General features: G+C 31.4%; 2 protein-coding genes across 2 annotated transcripts; one reads left to right on the forward strand and one right to left on the reverse strand.

Annotated features, from left to right (window-relative positions):
• Positions 1-1,174: 1,174 nt before the first annotated feature.
• Positions 1,175-1,531, forward strand: LOC128127055 (secreted RxLR effector protein 161-like). Its single transcript, XM_052765308.1, has one exon. It carries the CDS (start codon positions 1,175-1,177, stop codon positions 1,529-1,531), a length of 357 nt encoding a protein of 118 aa, XP_052621268.1.
• A 12,073-nt stretch (positions 1,532-13,604) lies between these two features.
• LOC111899981 (cytochrome P450 81Q32-like) lies at positions 13,605-18,825 on the reverse strand. The gene is made up of 2 exons (XM_052769240.1): positions 17,585-18,825; positions 13,605-14,327 (listed from the first exon to the last, which is right to left on the reverse strand). The coding sequence occupies exons 1-2, from the start codon at positions 18,488-18,490 to the stop codon at positions 13,710-13,712; spliced, it is 1,524 nt and encodes a 507-aa protein (XP_052625200.1). The 5' UTR covers positions 18,491-18,825; the 3' UTR covers positions 13,605-13,709.
• Positions 18,826-19,800: the final 975 nt, after the last annotated feature.

Raw genomic sequence — 19,800 nt, forward strand, 5'->3', positions numbered from 1 at the left:
TTCTTTAAACTATGTATACAAATGTATATTTTTATCTACTAATATGTTGGGTAGAACATGGGTAGACCGTTGGTGTGTAATAAACGGATGAGAGGCCTCGTTGTTGTTTGATTGAGTCATCTAGCGGAGTTTAGATGACGACCACTGGCTATTCTAGACAGTCTTGTGGAAACATTAGCAGGTTCGCCACCTGTAGGTGTTAATGAACTTGGGTGTTCATTCGCTGTACTCCATCCCCCTCATGGTTGCCTTATTTGACTTATATTGCTGAGGTACCCCCGAAGCATGTGTTGTCACCCCGATGAAATATTCTTAGACTAGGTCCCTTATGTTAGTTGTTTTAGGGACATTAAAGTGAGAATAACGGGAATGGGTAATTGGGTTATTGTTGGTTGGTGAAAATTAAATATGATATTTATTGTGGGTTGAAAACCCTATATGCTCACCAGGCTCCCAAGCCTGACCCACTCAGTTTTAAATTGTATTACAGGTAGTGGCGGAAGGGCATGAGATGGATGAACCATCAAGTTGTTTTGTTTACAAGTCTGCATATGTTTATATTTGTTATATGACTTGTAATGTATTCGTTTATGCTTATTGGTCTGTATCGGAACATGACACCCCGAGTTTTGATTATAATGAAAATACATTTCTTTTATGAAATGCTTCGGTAAACAATGTTTTATCATATTTTGTTTTTGGGAACAAATTCCGCAATTCTTTCAAATCAAAAGGATTTACTCTGAAAATATTTAAAAGCATAAATGAAAATCGGTCTTTTCTGGCCGAGATTTTGGGGATGTCACAGTTTTGAGGCAAATATAGTAGATGATTGTGTATATCACAAGTTCAGTGGAAGTAAATACATCTTTCTGGTCTTGTATGTTGATGATATATTACTTGCCACCAATGATTTAGGGATCTTATATGAGACCAAGAAATTTCTTTCAAAGCATTTTGAGATGAAAGATCTTGGGGACGCCTCATTTGTATTAGGAATCCAAATTCAACGAGACAGATCTCGTGGAATTCTAGGATTATCATAAAAGAGCTATATTGAAAAGATCCTTGAAAGATTTGGCATGCAAAACTGCAAACCAGGAGACACCCTATTTCGAAAGGAGACAAATTCAGTCTCGATCAATGCCCTAAAAGTGACCTTGAATTTAAAGAGATGCAGAAGATTCCTTATGCATCAGTTGTTGGGAGTCTTATGTATGCTCAAGTGTGTACACGTCCTGACATATCTTTCATTGTAGGGATGTTAGGAAGATATCTAAGCAACCCAGGTAGGGACCATTGGAAAGCAGCCAAACGGGTTTTGAGATATCTACAAAGAACAAAAGACTACATGCTCACATATAGGAAATTAGATGTTTTGGAGATCATTGGGTATTCTGATTCTGATTTTGCTGGATGCCAAGACAGTTATCGATCCACATCAGGCTACATTTACCTATTAGCAGGAGGAGCTATTTCATGGAAGAGTGCTAAACAAACTTTAGTAACTTCTTCCACCATGGCGGCATAATTTGTAGCATGTTTCGAGGCATCAGATCATGCAATATGGCTGAGGAACTTAGCCACGGGGCTGCGTATTATTGGTGTTGAAAGACCACTAAAGTTGTATTGTGACAATAAGCCGGCAATGTTGTATTCCAACAATAACAGAAGCTCTTCAAAGTCAAGGCACATTGACATTAAGTTTCTGATTGTTAAAGAAAGAGTGCAAAATGGAAAAATCGCAATAGAGCACATCGGGACAAACTCCATGATAGCGGATCCGCTCATGAAGGGATTACCTCCCAAGGTCTTTCATGAGCATACTACATACATGGGTGTGATAAATATTGATGATATTTTGTTTTAGTGGGAGTTTTACAATTTATTTTTAGGTGCTTTATTTTGGTTTAAGAGCAATTATGTTTTTCTGTACAAACTTAAGAATTCGGTTAATCCTATTATTAGTTGCACTTATTTGAAGTTTGATCTCACTTCAAGTTAAAGAGAAACTCGTCGGAAATCAATTTTGATTTTGTGACCATGCATCATGTTTAATCTATGTCGTTAGTTATACTTATATATGTGACCATTGATGGTTTAGTTACGTAAATTGTAACAAAGACTGCATTGATCCTATACAGTTATGATTAATGGACAAGACTGTTTAAGGGTACCGATATCATGATAACATACATTAAAGCGCTAATATTGTTATATGTACATTTATATATTCACGGTCCAGTGGGAGATTGTTAGAAAATCATGGGACCATTCTATAAATGAACATATATATTGTTATCATTTAAATCCAAATATTATGGCAAGTGTATAAGATTGTTGATGGACCGATATTCACTTATCATTTGTGGCTTGAGTTCCCGGTTTGACTCAAGATCCTCAAGATCCCTTCCATCTCTCACATTAGGGTTTATCTCCATCTATAAATATATGTGATGAGGAGCAAATCAAAAAGGACGAAATTAATTCACAAATTTGTTTTTCTTGAGTGCAAAGGGTTCTTAGAGTTGTCTTGAGATCAACTGGAAAACCAAGCTTGTTCTTCAGATCCAAAAGCTTCAATGGAAGCAGGTACACAATCTCCTTCACCTATTTTCTTTTATCCAGATTCGAGAGTTTAAGATCTGGTCTTGAAAGCTTCCGTATATATAGAATAAGTTAATAAACACTAACAATTGGTATCAGAGCCTTCTTGAATTTGATAATATAAATTTTATCATCTCTTTGTTGCCTGAATATTGCTTTACGTGCTTTCTTGACGTGCGATGAGAAAAGATAAGTCGTGTATATATGTTTCTTGTTCTTGTGATATTTTAAGAGCTTGTTTCGTTTAAATTTTTATTGATTAGTACATATTTTTGACTTTTGTGTACGCATCTCTGACATAAGTTATCAATGAGTTTTTTTTTGAATTCATATCATACATACTTATAAAGCTAACATTTTTTCTTGAATCTTATGCATTTGAAACCCCCATTCTTTTTTCCTTTCACCACATTCATTTGAAACTCCCATGACTTTTCAATTTTTTTATAATAATAATTATAATTTGGTAATTAGGTTAAATAAATATCAAATCTAAAGTGTATTTATATATAAACTAAATTTCAATATTAAAATAATATCTTTAATTCTACTTATAAAATTATGTTTTTTTAACTTTTAACATATTATACTTAATTTATTAGTTTTAATATATTGTTGGATGTCAACCATTATCATTTTAAAGGTATAATTTTTGAACAATTTGTATAAAATACTTAAATTATTAATTAAAATATAACATTATAGGCTCAACTTAAATATAAAATTTATTTAACTTAAACAACCCAAAGATTATTTTATAAATAATTAAAAGTGATAAATTGTAGTGTCTTTCTAATAATGATTGTAAGTTGGTTAATAAGGTTAAATAAATATTAAACCTAAAGTGTAATCATAAATATACTAAATTTCAATTTTAAAATAATATATTTACTTCTATTTATAAAGTTATTTCTTTAAATTGTAACATATTATACTTAATTTATTAGATTTAAAATGTTGTTGCATTTAAACCATTATCAGTTTAAAACTACAATTTTTGAACAGTTTGGACAGAATACTTAAATTGTTAATTTAAATATAACATTACAGTGTCAACTTAAATATAAATTTCAATTCCACTAAAAAAACCAAATAATATTTTGTAAATAGTTAAAAGTGATAAATTATAGTGATAAATGCAAAAAACTAAATTGTAATATCGGTTTAACTAAAATATTTCCTAAATATATTTATATAATCGTTAAAATTTTTTCAAATAAGTAGCTTAAAATAACTTATAATAACAATAGTTAAAAGTAACTTTATATAAATGATTATATTGTTACCTTTAAAATCAAAAAATAATGTTTGATGTTTTAAATAATTATAATGATAGAAATTAAAACATTAAGCAAATATATTTTAAAAAATTAGTTAAAAATAACAACTATAAATAATATTAAACCATATATAATATTTAATTTTATTGATGTGCAACTCGCGAGTAGAAGTCATTCAAACGATTGAGATTATGACGTTATAATAGATTTATATATTATCATATAATTCAAAATAGTCAATATATTATATCAAATTAATATACGAATTATTATATCAAATTTAACAACAACGTTAGTGTTATATTTTAAAAAATATACATATGTAAAGACTTCAACTATATAGGTGTTTCTACGCATTACAATGTCAACTCAAATATAAATTTCAGTTTCATTTAAAAAAAATAAAGAATATTTTATAAATAGTTAAAAGTGATAAATTGTAGTGATAAAAGCAAAAACTAAATTGTAATTTCAATTTAACTAAAATATTTCTTAAATATATTTTTATAATCGTTAAAAGTTTCCAAATAAATAGCTTAAAATAACTTACAATAACAATAGTTAAAAACAACTCTATATAAATGATTTTATTGTTAGCTTTAAAATAAAAAAACAATATTTGATATTTTAAATAATTATAATGATAGAAATTAAAACATTAAACAAATAAATTTTAAAAAATTAATAAACAATAAAAACAAATATAAATAACATCAAATCATATATTATATTTAATTTTATTCATGTATAACTCGCGGGTAGAAGTCATTCAAACAATTGAGATTATGAAGTTATAATAAATATATATATTATCATATGATTCAAAATAATCAATATATTATATCAGTTTAGTATATAGAAATTATTATATCAAATTTAACAACAACGTTATTGTTATATTCAAAAAATCATATATTTGTAAAGACTTCAAATATATAGGTGTTTCTGCGCAACGTGCGGACATTCGCCTAGTTTTATTATTAAACGAAGAAAGTGTGTGGTCTATCTCCCTATTTGTACACAAAAGCAGTAAATCAAAATCAATAAATAATGCAAAGCCTTTCATGATTGTGACAAAACAAAAGATTTGTCAGCCTTTAAATATCCCCAATACTATTTTCTTTTGATTTGGACGTACGATATGTACCGGCACTCAGGTTACCCTTGTGATAAGTTTTGCAATTAGGGGTTCTTTAATCATAATATTGGTCATGTAATTTATTATAGACCTACATTTTGCTTTTGCAATTACAACAAATTTAAACCACAATGCAATTCATGCCTATTGATGCTCATCTCAACTCAAATCTGTTAATGATGATAACATAGTAGTAATAATTATATTTTGAACAGTTTTCTAGGTTAACCATGTTTCTTATATTTACATAAGTTAAACCATATAAATCTAAGAAATACCCATTGCTTATTTGGCTATTTATAGAAGAAAAAAGAATTTAACATCCCATTATTATTATTATTGTTGGATTAGTGTCTAAGTCCATAACTATTTTGGTATGTACTTAACCCGATGATGCATGGTCCTTTTGGGTTGCCTTCACCAAAGCAACTTGAAAGGATGAATTATGGAGAGAAAGGATTAAATATGATTTATTAATATATTATGAGAATAATATATTAAAGGAGAAATCATATTGTTTAATTAATATTAGTTAATAATTAATTAGTAATTAGTTTTGTGACTAAAAGAGATTAATTAAACTTAAGGGACTGGAATTGTAATTATAAGATAATTGCAATTTGGGCCATGGATTGCCTTATATTAAGGAGTGGACGAATTCTATGGGGAAGCCCATAAGAAATCGTCCAAGGCCTTAAGGAAAGGGATCCATGGGTTGCTTAGGGCTTAAGCATCCAAATTAGGGTTTCCTTGTTAGATAACCCTAATAGCCTCACTATATATAGACCCCTTAAGGACCAAAAACGTGGATAAGCTTTTTTCTAGGGTTTCACACGTTTTTGGGCAGCCTCCATCCTCTCTCTCCTCTTCATCCTCTTGCTTATGGTGTTTGTGAACCATTAGAGGAGTGACATTTGTGACTCTAAGCTTTCTAAAGTCATTACAAGGAGGAATTGTGATTGTTATTGCTACATAACAATCAAGGTAACATCTTAAACCTATTCTTATTTTAATATGATTACTTGTATGCTAGAATTAGGGGTTTATAGTCTTGGATAACTTGCATGTACAATAGAGAAACCTAGATCCAAGCATTAGGGTTTGTATGAGCACATAGGATGTTCTTTGGACCAAAACTCGTAAGTGGTATCAGAGCCTAGATTGGTTTCTATTGTATTGATGCCTTGTATGTTGAAAAAAATTTGATTTTTGTGGTTCTGCATGATGGACTCGGCGAGTTGCCCCCTACTCGGCGAGTCCATGGGGGTACTCGGCGAGTTCGAGCGTCAGATGGAGCTATTTTCGGGATTTCTTGCTGTTTATCTTTGAGATACTTGCCTTTATCATATTAGATCAATATAAATCCAATTTTATGATATATATGACTATATTCTTGATCTAATTGAAGATATTTATCAATTAATAAAATATTTGTTTTCCTTATGTGATAATTGATTGATTATTTTGATTAAATTGGTAAATTGTTTTGCAAGAAATCATTAAATAAATCAAATATGGATAATTATGTGATTAATTGCTAATTTAGATTATTTGTTATTTGATCCTTATGTTATGAAATGTTTCATATTTTCCCCTTTAGGTTTTATAGTATAAATTTGACCTCAAAAGTTTTGTTGTTTTGAAATTTAAATAGTTGAAACCCTAATGTTTTCAAAAAAGGTTTCAAAACTTGCCCTCAAGTTTTGGAATTTAAATTTTGATTAATAGTTTAATTTTGATGTATATTTAAATTCTAAACCCTAATGTTTTGCAATATTTCAAACCTTGCCCTCAAGTTTTGGAATTTAAAAGTTGATTAAAAGTTTAATTAGGAATGTTAAATTCTAAAACTCTACTATTGTTTTGAAAAAGTTCAAATCACACCCTTATGGTTTTATTAATTAATTAAGGTGTATAATTAAAAGAGGTTTAATAAATCCATAAAGTTTTTGGTTTAAAATTTAATTGAATTAAAAGTATAATTGTTAAATTTGACCACCTAATATTTTAAAAGTGTAAAATACACCCTATACTATATATATAACATTAAAAGTCTAACATTATATATATGTATGAGTAAAAGTCAGTCTTAGCGTTAGTAGGCCTCATTCACGAAGCCGGTCTATAAGGGGTGTTTAAGGAAATTGCCTATAAAATGACGATTGAATGGGTATCCACTCTTACCCACCGCACTCTTGACTAGTGGAGGGTCGTTAGCCGAACGGGTATGATAGGACGAAAACCTTCCATTATAAGTATAATGAATTACAAAAGTAACTAAATGTTTTCATAAAATTCCCAATCTTAGTTACTTAGGCAAAAGTGAATTGATGCAATTCCATGAAATTACACTTTGTGCCCTTGCGAAGACGTTAGTGGAGCGTGTGTGGTTTACCGGCACACTAAACTGTTCTAAGCAAAGGTAGCAAAGGGTGACTCAATGTTTGTCATAGTTCGGTGGAGCATGTGTGGTTTACCGGCACATCGAATAGGTGACTGTAACATGTGGGGGCACCATGTAAGTTTGCATGGTTAGTCACACCCGCTTTGTGATCCTCGGCATCCCAGTCACAAACAAGAGGGGCATATCGAGATTTAAACATGCCATTGAAGTGTTCAATGAATCTCATAGGATCTAGGAGTTTTCATAGATTTAAAACTTAAATTTCTTTTTCGTTTTTCATGGTGGAAATTAGTGAATCGTCATTCACTTACCTTCAAATGGTTTGCAATTTGGGTTACGACATCCCTCTCCCGAGTTGTAGAATATTGTGTTGGGTCCTAGCCTTAGTATTTCATTTGGGTGATTTACTAAGGACTCAATCAATCAACTAACTTGAGTTTATTTTCTCCCATTTTGTAGATGTCAAAGTTCGACAACTATGGTCTTCCCAAATCCCGTGGAACAAGCATTCCACATGAAGATGGTATTCCACGATTCGATCAAGGAACAAGAAATCATGCTTCACTTCCTCCACCTCCTCCAATTATTCTCCCTAACCCACAAGTTCAAAGGCTTGAAAAGTTCAAGATCACTCAAGCCCTTTTGGCAAATAAACATAAAGAAGGAAAGCCGGTGTGTGCACACGTCCTAGGGATGAAGTCACACATTGATAGGTTAAGAATGTTGGGATCCGTTGTCTGTGAGGAAATGGCTATTGATTGGGTTCTTCAATCACTTCCTAACTCATATAGTGAGTTCATAAGAGAGTACTATATGATGAACCGCGACGTGACCCTTATAGATCTCACCTATATGCTTATTGCTACTGAATCAGCAATGGTTTGGCGCAATAGAAAAGCAAAGTTGATTGGTGAATCTGCTTTCAAGACCTCTATGGATATAGACAATGGCAACGAAAGACATGCTATGATCGAAAAGTTTGATCATAAGAGAAAGGCAATGTCTGAAGTAGTTCCATGTCATGTTCCAAAAGAGTCAATTTGCTTTTATTGCCAAGAGAAAGGGCATTGGAGACGAAGTTGCCCCATTTACCTAAGAGATCTAAGAGATGGGAGAGTCAAAAAGTATGGCTCTAATCCATTAACTAACTCTTTTAAGCTGCTATTCTAGATTCTTAATACATAATGTGATAAGATTACAATTGATGTTTTGTAGGATCGAAGAAAAGAAAGGAAGCTTAAGGGAAGAAGTGAGCAGAATCTAACCGTGAAGGAATGGATTTCGATCGCATTTCTCGAAGATTAGATTCTTGAGCTACTACTTAGAGTTAGAATTAGATTGCTAAGAAAGATGTATTAGCATAGTTTTTCAATGAATTTCATTGTAAGGACAAAATTTTTCCGCAATAAAATAAATTTTGATTTTATATTATTTATTTATCCTTGCAATGGCGTATATGAAAAATTGATGTTTGAATGTTTCTATTATTAGCAATAATGGATTTGGTTCTTATTATGTTAGTTATGGAAAGTCGAGAGTTTCTCATCGCCCAAGTTTTAATTGGACAAAAACTTGGAATCAAGCAACTTGGTTGCACGATGAATGAGAAATTTCATATTTAGAAATTAGACTAATTCATTGACAAAGTGTCAAGTGAAGGACTAGGAGATCGAGCACACAAAGTTGCGTGTTAATCAAGTCCACCATAAGAGTAACAAAGATATTCGTCATGATTTGCTAAAAGTTTAGTAAATATGATTATACTTATAAGATTAAGTGTAATTCTGAATTGATTGAAAATGTTTAAATCAATAGCAGAACGAATAAGAAGAATCAAGTAGGCAGAAAGATAAAAGTTTCTCCATTCTAAGAAGAAGGGAGAGTACCTTTTATACTTTATGATAGGTCTTAATGATTAAGAACCATATCTCAATTGATCCTCTAAGTGAGTCTTAGTACAATTGTATGTTTATGAAGAGGAATCAAGGATTGGAGAAATGGTTAAATCAAGAGGTCAATCATACTTCGTTCCAAAACAAGTCTTAGAGTTAAGATTGCGACATTGAGTGATAAGTATTAAGAAGGTTTATAGCATTCATCAAATGTGGAAAAGTTGTGATGTCTTGGATAAGACAAAGACCAACTAGGACCAATTTATGAAGTGTTTTGATAAAAACTACACTAACTCTCGAATATTTGATTGTCAAGAAATGTTTATTGACAAGAGAATCTTATATGTCAAGGAGTCAGTGGGAGACTTAATGGCCTTGAAAGGTTTCAAGAACAAATCAAAATAGACCTTATTGATCATCACTAGCACCCGAGTTGAGGTTTACAACCTATCGTGTTGACATTATTTTGTTTCTGTACCGTTCCAATTAAGTTAATTATGCATGTGAATTCTATGAGTTCTCATTTGAATGCATAAAAGGCAAGGACCTTGATCAATGAAAATTACATTGATAAGAAAAGGTGAGCTGCTTAACTACTTGGAAGACATGGTGGGCAGCTGTGCTACCATAAGGCAAGAAATCGAGATTAAGAAAGTTCGATCCATATGAGTTTGAATTTGTTGTAAACTTTGGTTTTAACAAATTCACATGGATAGGAACACATACACCGTTTAAATCTAAGTGTCATAAGATTTCCTCCTTCATGAAAATGATTGTGAGGAAATACTTTCACTAAGAAAGATTTTAAGAAGATAATGATTGTAAAATTGCATTCTCGAATTCGATTATGGTTACGGTATCCCTTTCCATGATTTGAATTGTGAGGTTTGACAATTAGTCTTAATTGTTTAGACACACATATGAACTATCTAAGGCAAAGGTGTATAAGTTCAAGAAGCCTTGATAAAAGATTATCAAAGCATCAAGTATTAGAAACATGAACTTAAGAAATTCAATAAACATTGTTTTTCTGAAAGTTAAGCTGTTTCTGAATAGATGTCAAAGCTAGTGGGAGCATAAGTGTTATGTTTTATAATAATCATCATGATAGTGGGAGCATAAATGTTATGATTGTATGATTATTAAGGAACGTATTCGAAGTTGGCAATATTAATTATAGAAAACAAGAGTTCTACCTTGCAAAGTCGTAAGGGTTGTAAAGTTGTTTTGCTATAATTAAGGGAGAGAATGTTATACTTCATTTCAAATCTAAAGGCTTAGATTGTGGAATGTTAATAAATTTAGTCAAAGGTACATAGCGTGTTCTTAAAATTTCGATTATGATTACGGCATTCCTCCTCACAATTTGATTTTTGAGAACATAGCAAATAAAACATTATGCATCGTGTCTCATACGCTTCGGGTATAGGATCGATTGCAAATGCTTTAATATTTGACCATTCTAAAATTTTCCAAATGTCTAGTGCATTTAGAGGGAAAAGGGACTAGAATCGGTTTTGACTAAAATAATTAAACAACTATCAAAGGACAATCCAAAGTTCGACGAGGATTGGTTGCTTGTGAGTAGTTGGAAGCATAGTATTGAATGGACCATACCGACATTATTGTGAATAGAAAAGATTCTATTAAGAATGAGCTGTCATATGGAAAAATATGGAAATGTTTCCATATTGGATGGACCATATCAACATCATTATGAATAGATAAGATTCTATTAAGAATAAGTTGTTATATGGAAAATATGGAAATGTATCCATATTTGGGAATTGAATATTGAAAAATCTATGTCTTTAGAAACTTTTATGCAAAAAGATGTTCAAAGGAATGTACTTTGAGTGAGAGACATCATATCTAAGGAATTATCTTGTAACAATCTCCGATAGAGGACTTTGTAATATCATTGGCAATAGTCTTTGTGACTTTGGTGCAGTGATATCACGAAAGGATCATTGCATAAAATGTTAGAATCTAGCATAATCTATAAGTAGCAAGAATTTGATATTCTTTCACTTACGGAAAAAGGATTTGGAGTTATGAAATGAGAATGATTGGGAATGTGCTCAATTTGGTCTTTTTCACAAAGTAAGAACCATAGGTAAACATTGTGTGCATGCTAGGAGCATGGGACAAGTGTAATAATTCAAGTAAGAAGTTGATTACCCGAAATGACAAATAATGAGTAATCGATATGGTGATAAATAAAAGGTGTTTTATTTATGCTCAAAGGTTTGAGGCCATATGGGATTAGTATTATTCTTGTGTTTCACTTTGCATGTTTTGACTTCCTGAATAATTTAACTGGTTTAGAACAGTCAAATTATTCGAACGGGCCACAGTCGGTCATATGTTGGAAGTAGGTATGAATGAAGACTGTCGTGAATTGGTGTGTGGATTGTCTAAAGAGCATTAGACATAAGCAAATGTTTGCTGCAACGTTCATGAGTGCTTATGAATATGATTTGAGCATTGGATTAGACCCACGCTCACTTGGATCACTCCATGAAATTGTATCACGAGTGATTGGTGAGACGATAACATCTTATATTCTTGAAACCGAGATGTGTGAGTTGTATCTTGCGATTCGGTTGCATATTGATAATATGTAAACGCACCAGTAACTTGGTGTCATAAAACATATTGTTGTGTGTGATTCGTTGAGTGAGTGCAAGCGAGCATTGTATCAAAGTTTATCCATTCCTTTTATCCAAAGAAGGATAAAAGCGATATCTTTGGGCCCCTCAATGATTTAGTGATGACAAACGTAAATGCTCGGCCGGGCTAGGGCTAATTTGATTTGTTCAATTAGTCAGTCGTCATAAATCAGAAGTCGAGAAATAGTACAAAGGAGAATGATTAGAAATCATGTCTTACGATATCTAGAATGGAGGAATATATGATCCCTTATCAAAGGACACGCGTATCTGATAGGATCAGAGTTGACAGCGGCTTTAAAAAGCTACGATTGCAGATCAGGATCTGATGTCATATGCATAATAGTTATTAGACTTATCCAAGTGGGAGACTGTTGGATTAGTGTCTAAGTCCATAACTATTTTGGTATGTACTTGACCTGATGATGCATGGTCCTTTTGGGTTGCCTTCACCAAAGCAACTTGAAAGGATGAATTATGGAGAGAAAGGATTAAATATGATTTATTAATATATTATGAGAATAATATATTAAAGGAGAAATCATATTTTTTAATTAATATTAGTCAATAATTAATTAGTAATTAGTTTAGTGACTAAAAGAGATTAATTAAACTTAAGGGACTGGAATTGTAATTATAAGATAATTGCAATTTGGGCCATGGATTGCCTTATATTAAGGAGTGGACGAATTCTATGGGGAAGCCCATAAGAAATCGTCCAAGGCCTTAAGGAAAGGGATCCATGGGTTGCTTAGGGCTTAAGCATCCAAATTAGGGTTTCCTTGTTAGATAACCCTAATAGCCTCACTATATATAGACCCCTTAAGGACCAAAAACGTGGCTAAGCTTTGTTCTAGGGTTTCACATGTTTTTGGGCAGCCTCCATCCTCTATCTCCTCTTCATCCTCTTGCTTATGGTGTTTGTGAACCATTAGAGGAGTGACATTTGTGACTCTAAGCTTTCTAAAGTCATTACAAGGAGGAATTGTGATTGTTATTGCCACATAACAATCAAGGTAACATCTTAAACCCATTCTTATGTTAATATGATTACTTGTATGCTAGAATTAGGGGTATATAGTCTTGGATAACTTGCATGTACAATAGAGAAACCTAGATCCAAGCATTAGGGTTTGTATGAGCACATAAAATGTTTTTAGGACCAAAACCCATCAATTATGACTATCATCATCATTATCAGGTGTTATTTTATTTATTTATTTATTTATTTTTGTGTGTGTTTAAATTCGAAGGTTCAAGTCATTTTCAAGACATAAATAATATTTAAAAAAAATAATAGTCAATTAAAATGCATACTTGTTTTACTTTTGGTAAATGACAATAAACACAATGGGCCATTCATTTTAGTGGTCTTTTAAAATATTAAAATTGTTAGTTCTACTTTTTAGTAGAGACAATGGACAGAATCTCTTTATTTGCGTTTCTATGGTGCACTCTCGAATTTTGAGAGGGATCATCACATTCTTAGCAATAAAATTTTTAAGATTTTTTTAATATAATAAATAGCTTCAGACAAAGAAAACACACACACACGTACATCACAATTACAATATAATAATATAAAATATAAATTGTCTTTTAGAATAGGAATCATAAAAACAGTAATGATATTTTTTGTGTGCCAGGGTTCACATCCTGTGTGTAATTTCACTGTTCAATCATTAGGCCCAATCGCACGGATAAGAAGGTATATAATCATAACTGCGATAGTAGATTCAACATTATAGGACGTGGTTGGCACATTGCAACCAAATGTATAGTCTTTGCCAAAGCTATTCCAGTTCCTCCATTCATGTCAACCTTGGCCTTACTTGTTCTTCCCCATTCGAAGCACTGGATAAGAGACCCCAATGCCAATCCAACCATTCGCATTGCCATGTTTTCTCCCGGACAACTTCTCCTTCCAAATCCAAATGGCAATAACTTGAAACCATCTCCATAGACTTCTACCCCTTCAAACCTCTCTGGCCTAAATGTTTCAGGATCTCCCCAAATGTTTGGGTCATTCTGTATTCCCCATGCATTTACTAATAACATTGTTCCACGAGGGACATGATAGCCGCTAACCATGCAATCCTTTGATGACTCATGAGGAAGCAGAGGTCCAGCTGGGTACATCCGCAAAGTCTCCTTTATTATACATGCAAGATACGGTAGGTTAACCATGTCTGATTCCTCAACACAACGATCATGTCCGACATGACTGTCGATCTCATTATGTGCCTTCTTTAGAACACTTGGATTGTTCACTAAAAGAGACATTGCCCACTCCAATGTGCATATGGATGTATGAGTACCTCCTGCTAGTATCGTCTATGAAAAAAAATTAAGTCAATGGATGAGTATTAAGAACTATTATTGGAGTAATCGTAAAAAGTTCACTGTTAATTGATAAAGAGTAGTTTGACTCGAACAAAACAAAAACGGAACTAATAATTAATGTTGACGCTAAATTCATATATATTCTTAAAAAGTTTTCAAGATAGATCTTAATTAACTTCAATTGATGCATAAAACTATCTTCGAGTTTTTTATGCTAACCAATATAAATTTAAGGGAAATCTTTAGAAAAGTCTTAAAATTTTAGTCAAATTTATGAAAAAGTCTCAAACTAAATTTTGTTTATAAAAAAACACAAAATACCGGCTAAAACTTCAAAAAAATACCCTTTTTGGCCGGTTTCGTAGATTTAGCTGGTATTCTGTCATTTTTCGTTAGTTTGCTCAAAATATTATGTTTTTTTTTTAAAATTTCCCGATAACCAAAATATTAGGACTTTTTTGAAAATTACTATGGAATCAATGAATATTATTATTAACAAATCATCTATAAACATAACAAATATTTTTTATTATAAACAAAGGAAATACATTTGTTTCTAATTTCTAGGAATAGAATGATTGACTATGTCTATTGTTTGTTGACCACTTCAAACTCCTTATGTTCATTCTATGTATCGTTGTGGGTGTTATAGTGAGATGTACTATGTACGTTTCTTCAATTAAATACAAGAGTTTTTTATGAATTTTTTATAAAAAATCACAGCTTTCTATACAAATTCGTTGAAAAAAAATTTGAATTATTTTTTTTTTTTATAAAAAAAATTGATTTTTTTTTCAGTGAGTTTATAGAAAAAGTTGAAATTTTTTATAAAAAAAAAATTCAAAAAAAAGTTTTCTGATCTCTAAGTATTTTTTTTTGTATTTTTATGATTTTTATGATTTTTTGTTTTCCCATAGAACCTAGACTTATATATATATATATATATATATATATATATATATATATATATATATATATATATATATATATATATATATATATTGTAATAAATAAATAGTTTTAATCTTTTTTGTCAAGTGTTCCTTTAATACAACTCCTCATTAATATTATGTCATGTGTCATGTAAATATATTAGACAATTCATTTCACAATTCAAATTTATATTTTCTAATTATTTGTTAAAATTGAAGTTATAATAACTTTAAAATTTTGATATATCTCTTAATTAATAATTTATTTAAAATGATTTATTTTAAATAATTGATTAATAATTATAAATTTCTATTGTGAAAATTTAATTAATTTTATAACTTATGGTTTTCACGGGTTATAAACTAGTGTACGTGTATATATATATATATATATATATATATATATATATATATATATATATATATATATATATATATAACTGGTCGGTTTAATATTATTTTAACATTAAAAAATTGTATTATTATGGTATACGTTGATTACATAATTAGTAGTACGATAATACTAATCAAACAAACATATTGGTTACTATTTTTTCCCTGGCTATTAACATATTGGTCGGTTTTAAGTCCTATTGATGACATATGTAAAGCTAAGAAGTTAGGCTTAATAATATATATTAGATTTGTCGGTTTATTTATTTATTATATTATTTTCTTTTTGACAAAACCTCACAAGTGGTTAATGTTGTTTCTTGAGATATAGGCTATGTTTGGCGGACTAGCTGAAAAGCTAGCTGTTAGCTGAAAAGCTAGCTGATGGCTGAAAAGCTAACTGTTAAATAAAAAGCTAGCTGATAAAAAATAACGTTTGGTAAAACTAGCTGAAAAGCTAGCTGAAATATATAAAATTACATAAAAGGACATGTAAGAATATGTGTTTCTATAATTAATTAAGGGGTGTATTTGGAAAATTTTAAAAAAATTCCTAAAAAGCTAGTCTAAATAGCTTTTCAAAAAGCTAGCTTATAAGCTAGCTTATCAGCTACTTTTTGGCTTACCAAATATGACAACATAAAAAAACTCGAAAAATAAGCTAGCTGTGACGCGCCAAACACAACCATAGTATCTATGTTTTTAAAAATCTCATAGACGATCCCTACCGTTTCATTACTTATAACAAACTGTCATTCTGGTTTGAAAGCTTCTAACAAAGTCTTCCCCCACATAAAAATACTTGTTTACCTCTTTGAATATATCTTTTGATTTTCTTTACTTAAATCTATTTTAAAACAAAAAGGAATTACTTAGGCCTCTCACACACACCCATTTAAATATATTTTAAAACAAAAAGGAATCGGATTTATAGTGCCTGATTAATTCTAACTACCACTCCATTGGTCCTCATCTTTTTGACCAGGTTAAGTGATTCTAACTACCACTCCTTTGGTCCTCATCTTGTTGATTAGGTTATAGGTTAACTGCCTATTGAAAGATGTTGTATGTCACTCAAGGGATGGTCGTAACTTCATAAAAATAGAAAGTGTGTTGTATTAGTCTTCCTAAAAATAAAAATCTTAAATACTCCCTCCGTCCCAAAATTATAGTCCATCTTTCCTTTTTGGTTTGTTCCAAAATAATAGTTCACTTCTAAAAATAAATAACATTTTTACCAAAATACCCCCTCATTATTAGTTAACCAACTAAGCATTTAATGAAACATTAAATGCAAAGTAAGGACAAAACTGTCATTTTATTATATAAAGTTAGTGGTAATTAATGATTTCTTAATCTGTGTGTTTTTTGTCTGTGGACAATAATATTGGGACGGAGGGAGTATACAATATAAATTAGCTTTTGTAATATTTGTAATTTGCTATTGCAATTCGTAGAGTTAAATGAATTTATAAGAAAATTTGATAAAAATATATAAATTGTAAAAGATGATAGAACAATTATTGAAGTTTATAAAATTTAATATATTATGGACGACTTAAACTTAAATAGCACATCCAGTTTAAAACAAACAATAATATTAAAGAGAACAGTTATATGGGTCGATTAATTAATACGAATGAAATGAATAAAGATGGATAAAATTACGAAGAAACCTAATCCAAATTAAAGTTATTTAAGAAGCCGGGTTTACAAAGACAGATTCTAAAGCTCACTCAATTAATCTTAGGTTTTTTCGCTTATTTGATAAGATAAGTTTGAATCATAAACTTATTGGCCCCTCAAATTATCATATAAAATTATGTTCGAAGTAAGGTGATTGTTTGATGACATAATATATATCGAGTTAAGATGTAATATAATAGTATAATACCAACATGTAAGTAAATCGATTCTCATTACCAGCATGATGCTACGAATCATTTCATCGGTGTAGCACTCTGGTTCCGTTTGTTGCAAAGATAGCAACACTTGAATCATATTCCTCTTGCCACTATTCTTCATGCTACATCTTATCTCCTCAACAAGCTCCTTCATGAACAAGTCTCGCTTTGCTTGCAAAGCTATCAATTGCTTTTCCAGTTTGCTTACTCCTAACCACCTCAATATGGGCAAGTAATCTCCTATATGTGAAACACTCATCGCACAAAAAACCTCCTCCACTATCTCCTGAAACCGATGTGCCTTCTCCTTCTCCTCATCCGTCAATATGTCATCTTTCCCATAGTAATACCTTTTACCAGAAACCATCCTCATGACAGCGTTGAGCGTCAGGTCAACCAACATAGCGTTGACTTGCACTTCAACCGCCTCCCCAGACCAAGAACGATAGAGTTTTCGTATCATGAGGCGTACTTCATCAGCACGTATGGGTTCAAACTCACGAAGCCGATGAGATGAAAGGATTTCTAGGGTGGTGACACGGCGGAGGTTCCGCCAGTGGTCACCATAGGGTGCATAGACGAGGCTGTCGTAGTTGTAGCCAAGGTACTTCCCTGCGAGAAGCTGCCGAGGGCGGTTGGCGAATATGATATCGTTCTTGGTGAGACATTCTTCGGCGGCGGAGGGAGAGGACACGACGAGCACCCGACGTGAGCCAATTTGCAGGAGTTGGACTGGGCCGTATCTTGCTGAGATTTTAGCGAGGGATTTGTGGAGCGGTCGTTTTAGAAGGTAGAGGTGGCCGATTATGGGTAGGGGAGGAAGCCATGGCGTTGGTGGGAGGTTTTGAAATTTGCGGAGGAAGTAATTAGTGATGGCAGAAATGGCTAAGAATGTTAATGAGAAATAAAAGTAAAACGCTCCCATTTCTCCTGGGTTGAACTGTCACACACCTCTTCCTTTATATATTTTATCACCAGTTTAGCACCCATGCTTTAAGTCAAAAAAGCTTATTGTTGGATTTTCTTTCTATGTTTGTTGGGTTTTCTTTCTATTTTCGTTTTTTCATTTCAAAGCTTTTTCATACCAACTTACAGCTAAAATTGACAGGTCTTTTTCATATTAAATTTAATATTATGTTATTTATAAATCTAGAACTCTTAAATAATTGTAAAGCTAGCTATATGGTATGGTTGTTCTTCATTTCACACACCTCTTATTTTTTATACGTGAATTTCAAAGCCACATCAACTTCTCATCTTTCTTCCTCACTTTTTTTTCACCTCTTATTTTTTATACGTGAATTTCAAAACGCACATATTTGGCCATTCAGAATACTCACAACGTCACCGGCGTAGCGGTGACATGACATCCTGATGGTCACGTGGAAGAATCGTCGTGTGTGGTGAGAACAATGTGATAGCATCAATAAAGTCTAATTGCATTGCATCCCTACATTTTCATATTATAATAAAAAAGTATCTACATGTGTTAATCTTTTTTTCCCGCTCAAAGATTTTTGCTATTCATTCAACATCGTAGTTTACTATTTTTTATTAAAAACACTTGAATTCAACAATGAGATTATCTATTTCCAACCCTAAAATAAATAAGCGAAATGATATTCTAGCCCGACAAACTATTGTGTTTTATTTTAAAATGACAGTAGATGTTTTCTTTGACATTTTAGGGGCATAAAGTCAAATTTAGATTTTAAAAAAAATCATTTTAAACAAAATGAAGAGGTGAACCGGTCATCTTTTATCTAGTCACCTGAGTGTTAGTGCCACTACTATTCGTTAGGGGCGAGCAAAAACCGAACTGCAAACCGAAAAAACCGCATAAACCGAAACCGAAAAACTGAAACCGAAATGAAAACCGACGGTGCGGTTTTAAGTTTTGCAAAAACCGAAAAGTTTCGGTGCGGTTCGATTTCTAGTCTTTCAAAAACCGCAAAAAACCGAACCAGACCGAATATATATATATATATATATATATATATATATATATATATATATATATATATATATATATATATATATATATATATATATATATATATATTAAGTGCTGATATTTGTAAGAACGAAGAACTCATAACAATTAAAATTTCTATAAATATAAATATCTATTTTATCATATGATGATTGTATATTTTTAAGCATACATATAGTGATATTTAAATGAACAAATAATGTTTATTATATTTTTTAAGATTTTAATATTAAGAGTACTAG

This window comes from Lactuca sativa, chromosome 1 (assembly GCF_002870075.4).
Source record: "Lactuca sativa cultivar Salinas chromosome 1, Lsat_Salinas_v11, whole genome shotgun sequence".
Classification (NCBI taxonomy): Eukaryota; Viridiplantae; Streptophyta; class Magnoliopsida; order Asterales; family Asteraceae; genus Lactuca; species Lactuca sativa.